A 17384-nucleotide genomic window follows, 5' to 3' on the forward strand; every position below is an offset into this window, starting at 1 on the left:
ACACAAGAATAGAAAACATACCTAACCTGGATGTAAATGTACTACATCGTGTGTAACATAGAGTAACAGTCTGCATTCAACAAAAAGTATAAAGCATTACACCTAAGACATGTGAGAACTTTCAACAAACACCCAGAAATAATGGCACAGGTTTATTACAATAAATAACCAACATTTTGGGCCACTTGTTAGCCCAACACAAAATAAGGATCCACGCCCTTTGTAGTCTAAAAGTCTGCTTTGGTGTTCCAGAACATATATTTTGTGTTCAGGCACATGCTTCCCAAGCATACACGTGATACCGGTAGCGTGAAAGAGTTAACTGGGTTCTAACCCTGACCTTTTCTTTCCCCAATGAGCGGCACATTCTGCAGGTTAAATTTGTCTTGAAGATAACTTGATCCGACCAGTGGCCAGCTCAAGTGTCAGACAGCTGCTGGGAGACTGCAGGAGGAGGCCCAGCGAGAGAAGGGAGGTCAGGGGAGACAGTGGGAGTTTCTTGCCGCCTCTGAGTGACAGCCCCGCATGGCTGTGTGTTTTCCGAGGGCAACAGCTGCATGAAGCATGAGAGGGCCCCATAAAATAGCTGTAAATCTACTCCACTGTAACCCAAGAGTCTGTTTATAATGACAGCGGTTCTGCCGTGACACTGTGCTGTTCAGAACCGCAGTACACTGGCCTAGGCGGCGCATCCATTAGGGTAAAATGTGCAAAACGCAAAAACTAACTATATATACGACTGAATTAAAAGTGAAATTGCTTTTTATGATTCTGCTGTCTACAGACTTTTAGAGGACAATTGCTAGGAACCTCAGTAAAGCAGGCCATGGCGATATGTGTGATTTATGCAACAGGAACCGTGTTAAGATATGCACAATGGGTTACTCAATAACGGGGGCCATATTTGAAGTAGCAATGCTTCAATGAGAAATATGTTGACAGGCTTTGCATCTTTACAGCTATGGTGTGTTCTTGTATAGCCTAAACAAGGAAACAATGTGCAAGCTTGAGAACCAATCCACATTTTATAACAGTCAAAATGCACACGTATATATATTAAACATTATCACACAGACTCAGTTTATTCTTATAAGAAATAGTCTACAGAGGCATCACCATAACATATGCAGAAATGAACCAAACCTTTCATGGAAGGGCCCTTAGCAATCTGATTTAGTGAATTTATAGACTCACTAAGTAGTAACGAAAGGATTGAGATAACAGTCTAATAACTTTAAAATTTCAAAAACTAGTCAGCAATGGCAGCTGCCATCATTCTGTCTTTATGTGCTGGATTTCTATAGCTCTCTCCCTCTGTACAAAATCTATACACATACTCCATGTGGTTAATGCTGCATTCAATAAATAGTAATACCGTAGGGCAGTTTCCACTGTGCTGTAAAAGATTAAATAAACACCTACCTGATGAGCGGTGCTTCTTTTTCAGGTGCTGGCCTGGTTTGAGGAAGGTGAAGAGACAGTCACAGCCTTTGTGGAACCCTTTGTCATCCTCCTGATCTTGATCGCTAACGCAGTTGTAGGAGTCTGGCAGGTAAGTACACTTCCGGTGCTTTGATTTCTCCAGAATTACTGATTACGCATTGAGATTTATGTTCATGTTCATAATTAAATCTGACAAATTATGGTTTAAGAAAAAAAAAATGTCTCTTAGTTGTCTTCCCTGCTTACTAAAAGCTTTTATAATGACCGATTTAGGCTTTGTTCTGTTCAGTGTTTTACATGGAAAAGAGCAGAATAAACAGACCCATGGTTTGTAAAGTACAGTTTAGTTATTGCGATAGGAGTAGCAGGAGAATGTCTATTACTGTATGATATGGACTGTGCACCCAAGCTGCTACATGCAGGAGTTTAGTAGCAAGCCAAACAACACACTGCTGAATTAAGGATGAAGTGTAAACTATGTTATGTCATCGGCAGGTAGTTAGTTGAATGCAGAGAAATGGTCATGGATAAGCTCTAAAACCATAAGTTCATGGAACTGCTTGACAGCTTAATAAGCCTTTGTGGAAGGGGTTCCCTAATCAATATTTAGGTCTTCCCAGCATCCAGGGGTTCAATGGATTTAGTTTCATAAACACATTTAGATTAATCAATTTTCAGTGTCACAGTTCCATCTACACTTCCCCATTGTGATTCACTATGTTCTCTACTGGCAAGGCCTGGGATAAAGGAAAGGGGGGGGGGGGGGGGGGTTAAAACCATTGACTTACGAGTTATTACTTATAATTTGATTATAAAGACGATTTTTAAAATGATGAAAATGCTCCTAAAAAGTCCTTATTGTGATTTAGGAAAGAAACGCTGAAGATGCCATTGAGGCTCTTAAGGAATATGAGCCCGAGATTGGAAAAGTCTACCGCAGTGACAGAAAATCTGTCCAAAGAATTAAGGCGAGAGAGATTGTGCCAGGAGACATTGTGGAAGTTGCAGGTGAGCATCCTTATGCCTTAATATTGAAAAACATATTTCTCATATATATTTTACCTAGATGACTACCTTAATGCCAAAGCCACTTTTAAAATAACTTTTTTACCAATTATTATACAGTGGTACCTCGGTTCACGAACGCTTCTGTTCGCAAACAATTCGGTTCACGAACAGGAAGTTCGGCAAAATGTTGCTTCCGTTCACAAACTCCGCATCGGGTGATGGACACAACCTAGATGACTACCTTAATGCCAAAGCCACTTTTTCAAAGAACTTTTTTACCAACTATTATACAGTGGTACCTCGGTTCACGAACGCTTCTGTTCGAGAACAATTCGGTTCACGAACAGGAAGTTCGGCAAAATTCAAGATCACGCTCTGATCACGGTTTGATTCGGTTCGCGGCCAGAATCGTGGAACGAATTAAGTTTGTGAACCAAGGTACCACTGTATTTCACTATAACATATACAATAGGGGAACAACGCTATTTACAAGTGGTTGTCAGTCTCTATTAATACTACCTCTGCTTCTGCAGAGTAAGGAAGTATTTGCTGAATGCAATGCATACGACATGTTACTGGCTATTGAAACATGGTGGCCACTGGCAAAACTGTGCATTGCATAATGTGTTGAATCACATGGACTCTACTCAAACAAGAACAAGATGTACTTTTCTACATGGATATGGATTATCATATTACATTGTTGGTAATATGATGATCCAATATATACAGCCAAAAACATTGGTGTATACTGAATTTATAAGTTTATCTTTATTTTTAAATTTGCTAAACTGTTAATAGTATTTAAAACATTGAAACAATCATGAAAACACACATTGGGGAGAATGTATCAACACTGGAACAGACAAAAACTGGAGCAGATATGCACGGCAACCAATCAGCTTCTCTCTTCAGTTTGTTAAGATTTGAAAATGAAAGAGAGAAGCTAGTTGGTTGCCTTGCACATCTCCTATAGTTTTTGTCTGCTCCTGTTTTGATTAATGCACCTCACTGACTATTCCAGGCAACATAAGGACCTTTCTAAAACATTTAAGGAGGCAAGGTATCTACTGCCTAAAACCTTTCATGCATTCCCTTATGTTTTTACATCCCTAAGATACGATCATAAACTTTCATGGAATGAGGTTCAATATATGCTAAAACTGTAAGATTTCAGTGATAATTTAGGTTTAACAATGAGGGAAACCCCCTGAACATGTCCAAAGCATCCCTTACAGAATACAGATCCCTGGTTGGGAACCTCTGGTCTAAAATACCATAGTCAGTAAAAGGTCAGTTGACCCAAAACAAATATTACAGCTTTTGTTGGTTTCAGGATTATCTTTAGGATATCAGTGGGGAGAACTATGCGCTTACATTTCAAGACCTAAACTCCTTATCCTGGTCATTTATGAGTGATTTCTGCTCTTTAGATTGTTTTATATTATGAAAAATGCCAAGGGAGGAGTGAAACCACCGCAAGGTGGCTGAGAACAGAGCTGAGAAGATCTCACCATGAGAATCCCAAAGCGATATGAGAAACCCACCTGACTCCTAAGACATCTGAATTTGGGGGGAATAATGATTTAAACAGCAGGTTAAAAATAGCGGATAGAAAATTAATAAAGATTGCAGCTAGTTTAAAAGACAAGCCAACAATGATACGAATGTATTTCTTGACCTTGCAAAAAGTTTCTGAAATAAAGACATGTTACCTTTGATGGAGTTACTCTTCACGGGTTTTCACGTACGAATTGTCCTTCCTTCCTAGTTGGTGACAAAGTCCCAGCTGACATCAGACTGATCAGCATTAAATCCACCACCCTGCGTATTGACCAGTCCATCCTGACAGGTAAGAACACCACTTCCAGATTAAAGCTTTGTTGTTGTTGCAGAAAACTTGTTGATTCATTCTGTAAATGTCTCACATAAACTGTTTGCTTCCAACAGGAGAGTCCGTCTCTGTCATCAAACACACAGAAGTTGTTCCCGACCCCAGAGCTGTCAACCAGGACAAGAAAAACATGCTGTTCTCCGTAAGTGTTTTTGACATTGTCCCTTATTACTGGGTTTTTTGTTCATTTCATCTGTTGCGAATTGTGGAACAGTTGATAACCTTCTTCCCTTTTCTCAGGGTACCAACGTAGGAGCTGGCAAGGCCATTGGTGTTGTCATTGCCACTGGCCCCAACACTGAGATTGGTAAAATTCGTGATCAGATGGCAGCCACTGAACAGGAGAAGACCCCCCTGCAGCAGAAACTTGATGAGTTTGGAGAGCAACTGTCCAAAGTCATTTCCCTCATCTGTGTTGCTGTATGGCTTATCAACATTGGACACTTCAATGACCCCATCCATGGTGGCTCTTGGATCAAAGGAGCTATCTATTACTTCAAGATTGCTGTGGCTCTGGCTGTAGCTGCCATCCCTGAAGGTGAGAGCATTATTCTCTAGAGTGCCTTTTGGATATATAGATTTTCAGACTAAAGCAGTACATGATTTTACTAAGAGTTACTCTTTACACAAAGGTCTCCCTGCTGTAATCACCACATGTCTGGCCCTGGGTACAAGACGTATGGCCAAGAAGAATGCCATTGTAAGGAGCTTGCCCTCTGTAGAAACTCTTGGTTGCACCTCAGTCATCTGCTCTGATAAGACTGGTACTCTGACTACCAACCAGATGTCCGTCTGCAGGGTAAGCATACATAATGACCTTTATGGCAAGTCTAAATATAATATCCACTTACAAGTATTAGCACTTTTGTAACTATATGGCATCCAAATCAATAAACAAAGAGTATATTTCATAAGATTATTTTTTTAATAGATGTTTGTAATGGATAAAGTTGAAGGTGATTCTTGCACCCTGAATGAATTCACCATTACTGGATCCACCTATGCCCCTGAAGGAGAAGTGTAAGTTTAAATACAGTTAAATGCTTAATATAAATATCGCTGCTTACCAGTGCATTTTACCTTTCAACCAATAGTTGTATGAACTGCAACACAATAGGGAACACTAGGAGTTTCTGCACTGCACCGTTTGCACTACTGCACCTAAGTGCCACATTGAAGCCTACACTTTTATACATAGCACGCTTTTGCTTTCCATCTGCATAAATAATTATTCTTGCATTACCTACTCTCATGTCCCCATACCGTTCTTTACTTAGCAAATTAGTTATGCTATGTCTCTAATTTTCTCCCTCCCATGCCCTTCTGCACCATCTCCTTTTAAGCTTGTATTAAAACTCACTTCTTTCACTCTACCATGATATCTACTGCTTCTCTCTTATGATATCCTTTATCATTTTATTTGAATATCTGCACATCTATGTCCCTCTCCATCCTTCTCTAAAACATCTCTCCCTGTCTCAACAAATCTCTTCTCCTGTCATACTTTCCTGGACCCCCCTTTCTTTTCCTGTGGTGTCCTCTCAGTGAGAAGAATGATAAGCCTGTGAAAGCTGGCCAGTATGATGGTTTGGTGGAGTTGGCCACAATCTGTGCACTTTGCAATGACTCTTCTCTCGACTTTAATGAGGTAAACACAAATAGAAAACATCACTACGTTTTCCCTCTCAACTACTGTATGTTTGGCCTGTTTAATCTAACACTGCATGTGCTAATAGTTTTGTGTACTATGCTCTGGATACTAAAATCTAAGTGTAGTGACTATTCTGTAAGTGTGATGAACTAAATTAAAATATGATTTTAAATTTCAGACTAAGTGAGAAACATAGCATAATGCTACGGTGTTTATTTATCTTACTGTAGCGCTGGCTGGGTTAAACTGACTAGGTAAAAACACTTAACAGACTGTGGCTTGAGGTTCTCCTCTTAAAATTCATAGCAATGCAAAACACTGTAGGCTGGGCCCTTATTACTTAAAGTACCCCTAGCAGCGGTGAAACATTTAGGCTGCTATTGCTGGCCTAGTCCTGAATAGTCTAGTTTTTTTTTTTCACCTATGGTTCCAGTACTTCTGAGTCATAGATCTGGACCAAACATGCAGCATATGACTGACAGAAAAGGTTCTGAGTTCCTCACGTCTACATTTGTTTGGGGTTAATGATTTAGAAATCATTGAAGCCACAACACAAGAATATTAGATAGGAAACAAGTAAGGTGTACATTAATGCTGATGGTACAGGAAAGAGTTCCAATATTTACAATTGTTGGCACATTTACAATTGGAACATTACACTGACAGGGACTCAATGCAAATTCATAGTTTGTTGTAGATGAGGATGCTAGCTAGGAACTCAATGAAAAGTAGCTCATTTGATATTTGTAACTTTTGAAGACAGACCATATTACATGTAGTGAGTGAACTAAATATTTAGAGCTCCTTTTGTACCAACAGGCACTGTACATACACTATACAGTATGTACCTTGCAAAGCAAATCTTGAAGTAGTTTCTTGATCTAATAAATGCTAAAGTAGTTTCAGACATAGAGTCAGCTAGAAATGTACCAAGCATGTTTGTTTGGCTGCTGTGATGGCACCTAAAAAATGTTGGCTCGGAATTTACCATCTTAATATTTTCCTTCCACCAGTCTAAGGGTGTTTTTGAGAAGGTTGGTGAAGCTACTGAAGTTGCTCTGACAACCCTGGTTGAGAAGATGAACGTATTCAACACTGAAGTGAAGAGCCTGTCCAAAGTGGAGCGTGCCAATGCCTGCAACTCTGTAAGTGCCAGCATATATACTCTGCCTTCCATCAGTACTGGCCACTCCTTTAGCCATTCCATGTCCAGTACTTAGGAAAAAACTTTTAATTCTTTTTCTTAATTTGTGAGAAATAAAATGGCAGAAAAGGTTTTATTTACATTTCTAGTCATATAAATGAAACAAAAAACACCTTTTCACTTGCTGATAAAACTAATTCAACAGGAGAAATAGCAAGGCTAGATACAGTGACCAGTTTTTACCTAAATATATAGAACCCTCAATTTCCCAGCGCCATTGCCCATCTTGTGACAAGTTATTCCGGCTTACTACCAATATAGAAAGCTAATTACAGCATGTAACTTACAGATTGTTGGCTGTAGTTTTTCAAGAGACCTTCTATACCAGACACCTGGCCTGGACTTGTCATGTACAAGAAATGTAACGCCCATCTATATCAAACACCTGTTATTGTAAGCAAAATCCTTTAAGAAGCTTAAGAAACTGTTCTGAGCATTTAAAGTACAGCAAGGAATCATCTAAGAAATAAAAAAAAGGAAGTTTATTGATTTCTTAAAAAATATTTTCCAGATTTTTACATTTGTTTTGCTTTTCATTTAGTATGTATGAACTATTAAAGATACATTGTCAAGAAAGCCCAGCTGCTATAAACCTAGCCAGACCTATAAACCTACTGCTGTTCTGAAATAGACCTGAAGAGCTGGATAGATCAGATTACACATATTTTAGGATCTGTCACCAAGTGTGACACACAAGCCACCTCTCTCATTGCTGAGTTATGGCAAAAAGACTGGCTGTCTTAGTCAGTTTAACAAAGGGTATCTCTAGATACGCTGGCAGTGCTGGTTTTTATTATTAGAAAGCCAAGCATGCTTTGCAACTTAGTGTCATGGATGCACCCTGCATTAAATATTAATTGTTTAAAAAAACAACTGATTTTATACAAATAATTACAAATTGTGTAAAGCATTTTATTAATGTGTTAATCTTACAATAGTTAAACAAAACTGACGTAATAATGATATGTTCCCTTTAATAGTCTAGACTGAATGAGATCAATTAAATAAAACAGAGATATTAAATCCTTGCTGGAAAAACTCAAAAAGTTATACATAATAGCTAATTTACCAGCAGCCATAAATAAAGGGCAATAATTGGCATCAACATGGCCCCTAACAAACCAAAACTATCCTTTTTATAACTCAGGTTATCAAGCAACTGATGAAGAAGGAATTCACCCTTGAGTTCTCACGTGACAGAAAATCCATGTCTGTCTACTGCACACCCGCCAAGGCTTCCCGTGCTGCCGTTGGCAACAAGATGTTTGTGAAGGTAAGATCAATTTTAAGCCTTACATACTGTATCTACAACAAGTGAACTTGCTAAAAAAAAAAAAAGACCTGTAACATTTTTTAAAAAAAAGGGTACTGGCCATTTTTGCATTGTAACATTTTTAGTATATTATCCTATTTTAGTGCAATAAAATGTGTAAACATAAATGACGTGGGTGTACATACCTTATATTTATGACATAGTACTCTCATAAAATGCCATGGTAAATACCACAGCATAGTATTTTCATCCAGTGCTAGTTTTAGGGGTATTCATGCGTATTTTTAAAGGTAATTTTTGTCCTATATTCTTTATTATATAGGGTGCCCCAGAAGGTGTGATTGACCGTTGCAACTATGTACGTGTTGGCACAACCCGCGTACCCCTCACTAGTGCCATCAAGGACAAGATTTTGAGTGTAATCAAAGAGTGGGGCACAGGAAGAGATACCCTGCGTTGTCTGGCTCTTGCCACAAGGGACACTCCACCAAAGAGGGAAGACATGGTTCTGGAAGATGCCACCAAATTCTTTGAATATGAGGTAATGTGGAAATGCCGAGACACAATATACAAAATATATCACAATTTAACACTGTGTAAGTAAGATCATGAGACAATATATGCTCTCCCAATAACAGACTCGTGTCTGTAGAGAACTTTCAGGAGTCACAAGCACAAAGAATACCTCAAAATAAGTCATAGCCAATAAAAAGCCACACCATTAAAAATCTAAAAATTAACTCATCTACATGCCAGCTCATTAGTATCTCATAGTAGAACCTGTCCTCTGTTCAAATGCAAAGTTATCACATTACTGCTGCAGCTAATTCAACTTTTATTCCACAGGTTGACCTGACCTTTGTTGGATGTGTAGGTATGCTGGATCCCCCACGTAAAGAGGTTGCTGGCTCCATCCAGCTTTGCCGTGAGGCTGGCATCCGTGTCATCATGATCACTGGTGACAACAAGGGCACAGCTATTGCCATCTGCCGTCGTATTGGCATCTTTGGTGAGAATGAAGATGTGTCAAACCGTGCCTTCACTGGTCGTGAGTTTGATGATCTGCCTCCTGCAGAACAGAGGGAAGCCTGCAAGCGTGCTTCCTGCTTTGCCAGAGTCGAGCCATCTCACAAGTCCAAGATTGTAGAGTTCCTGCAATCCTTCGATGAGATTACAGCTATGGTATGTGAATAAATGATATGGAGATTTTTGAACACGTCATTCCTTCTGACAGATTTCATGAACCGAATGTCTCTGCTGTAAAAATGTTAACATTATATATTACCTTCTTCTGCCAGACTGGTGACGGTGTAAATGATGCCCCAGCTCTGAAGAAGGCTGAGATTGGTATTGCTATGGGCTCTGGTACCGCTGTGGCTAAGTCAGCCTCAGAGATGGTGTTGGCTGATGATAACTTCTCCACCATTGTGTCTGCCGTAGAAGAGGGCCGTGCCATCTATAACAACATGAAGCAATTTATCCGCTACCTCATTTCCTCCAACGTAGGAGAGGTCGTCTGGTGAGTTTTTCAGTTTCAGACACTATGTCCGAGGGATGCTTTTAGAGATTTAAATGAGACTCCAAGTTTTGGTCCAAATAAAGGGCTAATTGTCAAGTCATGTTTAGAACCTATTTTGTAACACTTTGGTTCACCCATCACACTAAGTCACTATGCTGCTTAGAATTTGCAGTGCTCAAATATTTTAATTGGAAACTCCACTTCTAAGTCCATATTTTTGTCTCAAACAGTATCTTCCTGACTGCTGCTCTGGGTCTGCCTGAGGCTTTGATCCCCGTACAACTGCTCTGGGTGAACCTGGTCACAGATGGTCTGCCTGCCACAGCCCTGGGCTTCAACCCCCCTGATCTGGACATCATGGACAGAGCACCACGTAGCCCCAAGGAGCCCCTCATCAGCGGATGGCTCTTCTTCCGTTACATGGCTATTGGAGGTATGGTGCATTGTTTTGTATTTAAAGTGAGCAGTTTGCTTTTTTTTTTGTTCTTTTGTCATAAGTCTTTGTGCTAATAACCATATAAATTGCAGGTTATGTTGGTGCAGCCACTGTTGCTGCTGCTGTCTGGTGGTTTATGTCTGCTGAAGATGGACCTCAGGTCACTTTCTACCAACTGGTGAGGATATGTTTCTGTTTTTCCTTTCACAAATACTTTACATATTATAATATGATTTCTACAAAGACGGTTTTTGTCACTGTGGAATGTATACCTCTACATTACTAATTGAAGAAAACTTTAACGGAGGAAATATATGAAAAGCTTCAGCTTGAATATTGTTATTTTATGGAATGTTAAGCAATTTTTCCGACTACCTTTCTACCTCCAGAGCCACTTCATGCAGTGCACAGAAGACAATCCTGACTTTGATGGTCATGAATGTGAAATCTTTGAGTCTCCAGTTCCAATGACCATGGCCCTGTCTGTGTTGGTCACAATTGAGATGTGCAATGCTCTGAACAGGTAAGTTTTTTTTTTCTTTTCTGTTTTCTCACAGTATATCCTTGGATAATAACAGGACACAAAGAGACCTTATTTTCTTTTTTACTTCTTACAGTCTTTCAGAGAACCAGTCTCTGATCAGAATGCCCCCATGGTCCAACATGTGGCTGCTGGGCTCCATCTGCCTCTCCATGTCCCTCCACTTCCTTATCCTCTATGTTGACCCTCTGCCTGTGAGTAGAAGTCTTTAAGTTTCATAAAATAAAAGGAAGACCAGGCTATAGGCACTGATTATAATACTGTATAATAAGTATCATTTAGCTAAGAAATAATAGACTGTGTGAGTTTTTACAGCATATATTCAATTAATCTTTATTTTTGTTTTCAAATTCTTTATTTTAAGAAACAGGGATATCCATACACAGACATGGCAACATCACAGCAATATACTTCCAATTAAAGGACGATACATACAATATTAGGAGGGTAAAGTAGCAAGAGAGAAGGCTAGAGGAAACACGTGACAAGCACGGACCTGCCGTCTCCGGCCAAAGTCCGTGGCATTACTGTATATCGGATAAGAGATAGGTGTCATGTACATAATCACTTGATATACCCGAGGAAACCAGTTTCTCGAGGCAGGGCTGTATACCTCCTCGCGTATAGGCGAGCAGGGGAGTAATACAGTACAATAAGAAATGGTAGATATCGGAAATAATTCATCTTGACTTTAACTAATGTTCTTAAAGTGTAATCCTGTTACACATAACACATCATTTACAATATAATGTCTAGAAAAGAAAACCATTTATCAATTACATGCACCTATCTTTCCCAGTCATTGTTCCAATTACATATAAATCCCATCCTGCAAAAAGGTGAACAAGTTGGTGAACCTGCCAAGGATCCAACATCTTGCTTGAATCAGATTCAGAATGATATAAAAAGATTTATATATAAAGGATTATATATCAAGAAGAACCTGCTATTTTCCTTTTAATATGAAACCAGAGCTATATTTCGTTCAAAGTTGCAGAGTAAGAGTATTTTCAAACACGTATTAGTCTTGCAAGTTAAAAACAAAATGTTCCTTATTAATGAATTGCTATTCGCATGAGTTCAGACAATTATTACAGATCCTACAGGACATTGCCTCATTCTGGTTTTTTTTATCCATCCCTCAGATGATCTTCAAGTTAACACCTCTAGATGTGACTAAGTGGCTTGTTGTACTAAAGATGTCCTTCCCTGTCATCCTAATTGATGAGCTTTTGAAATTCGTTGCCCGTAACTACCTTGAAGGTAAGTACAATCATTTTAATTTGTAGCAATGGTGACTTATAGAAACCTGATCTGTAACATTCATATTGGGCAAAATCACCAAATCACAATATTCAGCAACAGTTGTCCATACCTGAAGGATTCGTGTCACCTAAACAATATCCTCCTATCATTGTTTCACTATTATTGATCAGTTCCTTGAAGAGCTTATCCAGAAGTGCAATAAAATCAAACAGTGATAAAAGAATCCATGCATTTTTATGCTGATACATTTGAATATTATAGATCAAGATAAACATAAAGTATGTTAAGGCCAGAAAGGTCTTTTTTTTTTGTACATACAGGAGCAAATGTATCACTGTTTGAATGCTAAGTCTTGTTAAGTTATACAAACAACTAATGACCATTTCCATTAAATGTCTTCATATTAAACCAGTATTTTTCTATCCTCTCCCATAGGATAAATCTTTCCTTACCACTTCCCTGTTGTTGTTGTTTAACAGGTATCCCATTACATTGCATGTATTGACAGAATTCTTGTCTTTATCATCTGCATGCGGTTACCCTTATTCATTCACCTTTTTGTGCTGCTCCATTGTCTGTCATTTGTAACCTAACTTATTGCCATTTACAATATGTCTTCCAAATAAGTCTTGTCTGTTTCGTCACCCAGTTCCTATTCGTAGCACATCTACTACACAGGGCCGTATTAACATAGGGGCTACTATAGCGCCTGCTCCAGGCCCACCACTGAAAATAGGCCCGGACGGCTCAGATCGCCTCAGTATGCCTGATGGCAATCTGGGCTGAACACAATCAGGCAGAGGGACCGGCGGCTCATGGGGCACCAGTGAGGAATATGTGGCTGCCTAATTAGAGAGCAGCCTCTGCTGCTTCCCGTCCAACTGACCAACAGCACCAGGTCCATGATGCTATTAATCCGGCCCTGCTACTAAAGCAGTAGACACTTCAAACTCCCAACACAATAAATTGCAATTCAAACTGAACCTTTACATATTTTCCACAAAACAATACACGACTAAACTGTTCACTAAAACTTGTAATTAAAACAATAACTCCCTTCCATAGAAACACCTTATCCAGACTGAAATGATTAACAATGCTCTGATCATACCTATTCCTCTTCTCTCTGCTGTCTGGGATTTCCCATTTGTCTAGTTTTCTTCATTATCTACGCTATGTGCCATTTATTTCAAGTTCACATCTATTCTGTCTCTCATGTCATTATACAACCATTATAAGAACTGAAAAGCAACGTGGCCTGTTCTACAATCTGTGATCTAGGCATACACACAGCACAAGGCAATGTCTTCGACATCTATGTTTGTTGCAAATGTCAATTTCTCAGCAATCATATGGTACAAAAATTGTATCATATGTACTTGCTGTCAGCTTTATTTTTGTACAACCAAAAAAAGGTAATTGGGCAGATTCAAAACCAAGTTTTGAGTACAAAAAGATGGATTGTTGAGTTTGTTTCAAAATATGTTAAGTGGGAGACTTTTTTGTTCTCAAAAAAGTATCATTTGTTTCTGTTGTCATGATAAAAAAATACAGTTCAGTTGATGGGATGCGGATCTCTGCTTCCAGGTAAGTTAGGTATATTACTAAAGTACAAATTGCTGCGCGTGGCTGAAAAGGTTCACTGCCTGTGTTTCCCAGATCAGCCAAATAATTATTTCACTTCTCTAACAAGTATTATTAAATCATGTTGGGAACTTAGGATTGGTTACTGCAGGCAATACAGCTAATATATAATAAGGATGCTCAGATACCAGTTCAGATATCAGTGCTGATCCTTGAACTACCAGGGTGGCGGCAGTTGCAGCTGGGACCGGGCTCTGACGCTCCACCACTGTCCTGAAATCATTAGTCTGTATTGTTTTAGAAAAACGGTCACATGACAATAAACAAAAATGTATCAGTACTCGTATCTGTGAGGACTTGGACAAGTATCAGTACTCGTACTTGAAAAAATGGTATCAGTGCATCCCTTTAGTTATATTTATAAAAACAAAATCATACAATAAAACAGAGATGTACAAATCCCGGGAGCTCCGTGTGCTCCTTACCGCATGCGCGGTGGTCTTTTTGACGCCTGCCGGTGGCCATTTTGGTGATGGACGCCGGCAGAGAGAGGAGGGGACGTTCACTCGGCGGGATAAGGTATGCCGCCGGGTCCCCTTCTCTCTCCTGACACTGTCGGGCTCTCGGTCCGTGACTGAGTGCTCGACATTCCATAAGGGGTGACACCAAAATGACTGTCAGTCATTTTGGTGTCACCCCTCCAATGGTGGCACCCGGGTGCGGGCCGCACCCCCCGCCCCTCCCTTGTGATGCCACTGACTTGTACTTGTACCGAGTACGGTACTTGGTATCTGAACATCTCTAATATATAATGTACGCTGTGTATATGGCTGCCTTAGATCATTTTAAAATATTTTCTGCTAGGTTGCAAAACATAACCATTTAAATAACATATGAATCATTTCACTTTTGTGGCAGGCATGGTAAGATGAATCGCCAACTAGTTTCTTAAATCTTTTGGTGACTCAAACAAAGAGATTTTCCTGCAGATTGCGACTCTAAACCCACCTCCCATCTTTTCCAAAAAAGCCATATAGAAGGTGTCACTCTGCTGCAGGATTTGTTTGTCTACTGCACATTTGCGTGAATCTATTTCACGAGTGTGACATCATTACTTGGCTTTGTAATGGCTGTTGGGTACCGGGCGGAACCGATAATTCTGGGGGGAATTTATTGCCCGTGGAATTCCTGGGAAATATAGGAAGCCAGCATATGATTCAACTTGGCAGCAGAGGACAAAGGATTAGTCACTAGAATTACCTGTAGACTCCCCAGCAGCTGATCTTTTCCCTATTCCTGATGTGTCCTGCCTTCTGTCATACTGTGTGGCTGATTTAGTGAAGCAATAAAGTGTGTTCACTTTGCAAGGGAGTTTCCACTTACCTTAATGAATATGGTGATAATTCACTTTGCAAAAAATATGCAAGAAAAATGAAAAAAAAACGAAAAAAAAAACAACCCCATGGCATATTAGATGGCATATTAGATGAAAGGACTCAGTACCATTTCACCTCATTCACTAAGCTAAGTAAAAATTCCCTTGCAAAGTGAACATGCTTAGCTAATCTATTAAATCAGTCTCTGTAATAAGGCGGCCTTCTTGGTAGATGCAAAGGACTGTGCTTCTTCAAGTCAGAGCTGCTGATTTACTGATGGGGTATTAATATTAAAGAAACAGCAGGAGGGGTAGATTTAGCACAAATTCACATATTGGATAAACCAGAAACAGGGGAATCCCGGTCCCCAGGTACAGCTTCCTGTCCAGCAAGGAGAACAGTGAGCAGCACAGTGATAACTTCACCAAATCTAAGCACCAATGTGGTAACACTAGCGGTCAGAGGCAGCAGTGACTTCAATGGTCCCACTGCAAACATAAAGCTATGAGGCTCAAGGTACAGGAGGGACTAGGCACAGGAAGTGCTCTTATTTCCAAAAGGAATCCAAAAAAGAAACAAAAGTTGAATATTTCAGCATCATGCTCAGGCACATTTCTAGATGTTACTTATAAGACAGCAAATCTTCAGTTTTTTAGTGCAGGTCCGCTTAAAAAAAATATCAGTTTTGGGTGTAGTTGACCTTTAAATTAAACAGTTCCTAATAAAGTCTTGCATACCAAACACTTGAAAAAGCTTTCTGTGAGATGCACATCCCAGTACAAGAAATTAAACAACTGCTTTGGTTTAAAGTACACTGCAAGTCTCTAATCATTTGTTTTCTCTTCCTTTCTTGACAGAAAAACCACAGTAAAAGGAATTCAGCTTTTTACTGAAATAAGTCAGATATCAGCCCAAACCTCCATTAAGACTTTCTGTTACACTGTCCCTTTCTGATGTCTCAACTCGATATTCTGAAACACATCACTGCCAACCTTCCATCCGTCTTACCAAAGCCCTTACCTCCTGGTGTCCACCAGGTCCGACGGCAAGGGCTGGGTTATCGATGGGCTGTTTTTCTGTTTTGTTTTTTTTTTTCCAAGTGCCTTCAAAGTTGTGCTTCCAATTTTGCCCCTTTTTATAGCACTCCCTCCCTGTCACGCCTCAATTATTCCGCGTACAAGTGAAGGAAAATATCACCCAGCTGGAGTATACCAGGACTAAGAATGCCTTTTCTTTCCCCCCAGTGTCTCCTCCATCAGTGAAAGTTACCAAGCCAGTGTTTTGTAAATCGCAGCATCATGTTATCTTGTCCCCAGCCCTCTGTGGGAGTTGCAGCTTGTAGCAAAGAAAACAAATGGAAGCGAGAAAACCAAAGGAAAACTGTTCTAGCTATTTATTAAAATTAAACAATAAGTTAAACTCATGTCTGTTGTCTGTGTTATTACACTGTGGTCCATGCAGAATATGTTTACTGCATTTATAGTTTATATAGTTTAAATCCTTGGTTCTCAACTGGTGGGTCGTGTCAGTGGGTCGCCGTGGGCTTCCCACTTGGCTAGGTGAGAGGCTCCTCAGCCTCCTCCTGTCTGTTCTCTCGCCAAGCAGCCTTTCAAAATATGCTGCCCGATGCCGAGTGTCTGCTTGAGGTGGGATGGGCTGGGGCTATGGCCGTGAGGGAGCTCCATCCATACGTACAACTCCCTTGCATGTCCTGTAGAGGTGTCTGGACCGGAGTGATGTAACATTGTGGCTCCCGACACCTCTACAGGGCACGCAAGGGAGCTGTTCAAGTATTGAACATATGGATGGAGCTCAATCATAGCACAGCAGCCCACACTGGACCCCAGGCTAAGGCTCAACTCCAGCTCTCGTAAGGTATGGAGACTCGGTGGATCTTTTGAATGGCATCCCAAACGCACCCCCCACCCACAGCGCACCGAAACACGCGGTACCACAATGCTGTGTGTTCCATTGCAATGCGACTTGGGTCGCAACTAAATGACTAAGGACAAATGTGGGTCCTGAGGTTACACAGGTTGAGAACCACTGGTTTAAATATAGCAAAATGTTATGGTGTGTGTGTACTGTATGTACCGTGTTTTTTCCTCGAAAATAAGACACTGTCTTATATTTTTTTTGACTAAAAAAAAAACACACTAGGTCTTATTTTCAGGGTAGGTCTTATTTAT

The 17384-nt window shown here is 40.0% G+C and overlaps 1 protein-coding gene across 2 annotated transcripts in view; it reads left to right on the forward strand.

The window, feature by feature from the left end:
- The window catches only part of LOC108802336 (sarcoplasmic/endoplasmic reticulum calcium ATPase 1), a 22077-nt gene extending 5466 nt beyond the window's left edge, over positions 1-16611 (forward strand). The window contains exons 4-23 of one of the 2 annotated variants that reach the window (XM_018574200.1): positions 1448-1552; positions 2313-2451; positions 4223-4303; positions 4402-4487; positions 4586-4883; positions 4978-5144; positions 5277-5365; positions 5891-5993; positions 7010-7141; positions 8348-8473; positions 8796-9014; positions 9320-9655; positions 9772-9992; positions 10223-10425; positions 10521-10606; positions 10818-10951; positions 11046-11163; positions 12115-12232; positions 12671-12714; positions 16053-16611. In XM_018574200.1, coding sequence (XP_018429702.1) covers positions 1448-1552; positions 2313-2451; positions 4223-4303; positions 4402-4487; positions 4586-4883; positions 4978-5144; positions 5277-5365; positions 5891-5993; positions 7010-7141; positions 8348-8473; positions 8796-9014; positions 9320-9655; positions 9772-9992; positions 10223-10425; positions 10521-10606; positions 10818-10951; positions 11046-11163; positions 12115-12232; positions 12671-12675 — 2766 coding nt within the window. In that variant the 3' untranslated portion in view covers positions 12676-12714; positions 16053-16611. The remainder of the gene's footprint in view (positions 1-1447; positions 1553-2312; positions 2452-4222; positions 4304-4401; positions 4488-4585; positions 4884-4977; positions 5145-5276; positions 5366-5890; positions 5994-7009; positions 7142-8347; positions 8474-8795; positions 9015-9319; positions 9656-9771; positions 9993-10222; positions 10426-10520; positions 10607-10817; positions 10952-11045; positions 11164-12114; positions 12233-12670; positions 12715-16052) is intronic. The other variant, XM_018574199.1, reaches the window with a different exon arrangement.
- Positions 16612-17384: the final 773 nt, after the last annotated feature.

The sequence above is a fragment of the Nanorana parkeri genome, unplaced genomic scaffold (assembly GCF_000935625.1).
Source record: "Nanorana parkeri isolate BGI_ZX_2015 unplaced genomic scaffold, ASM93562v1 scaffold2805, whole genome shotgun sequence".
NCBI classification, from domain to species: Eukaryota; Metazoa; Chordata; class Amphibia; order Anura; family Dicroglossidae; genus Nanorana; species Nanorana parkeri.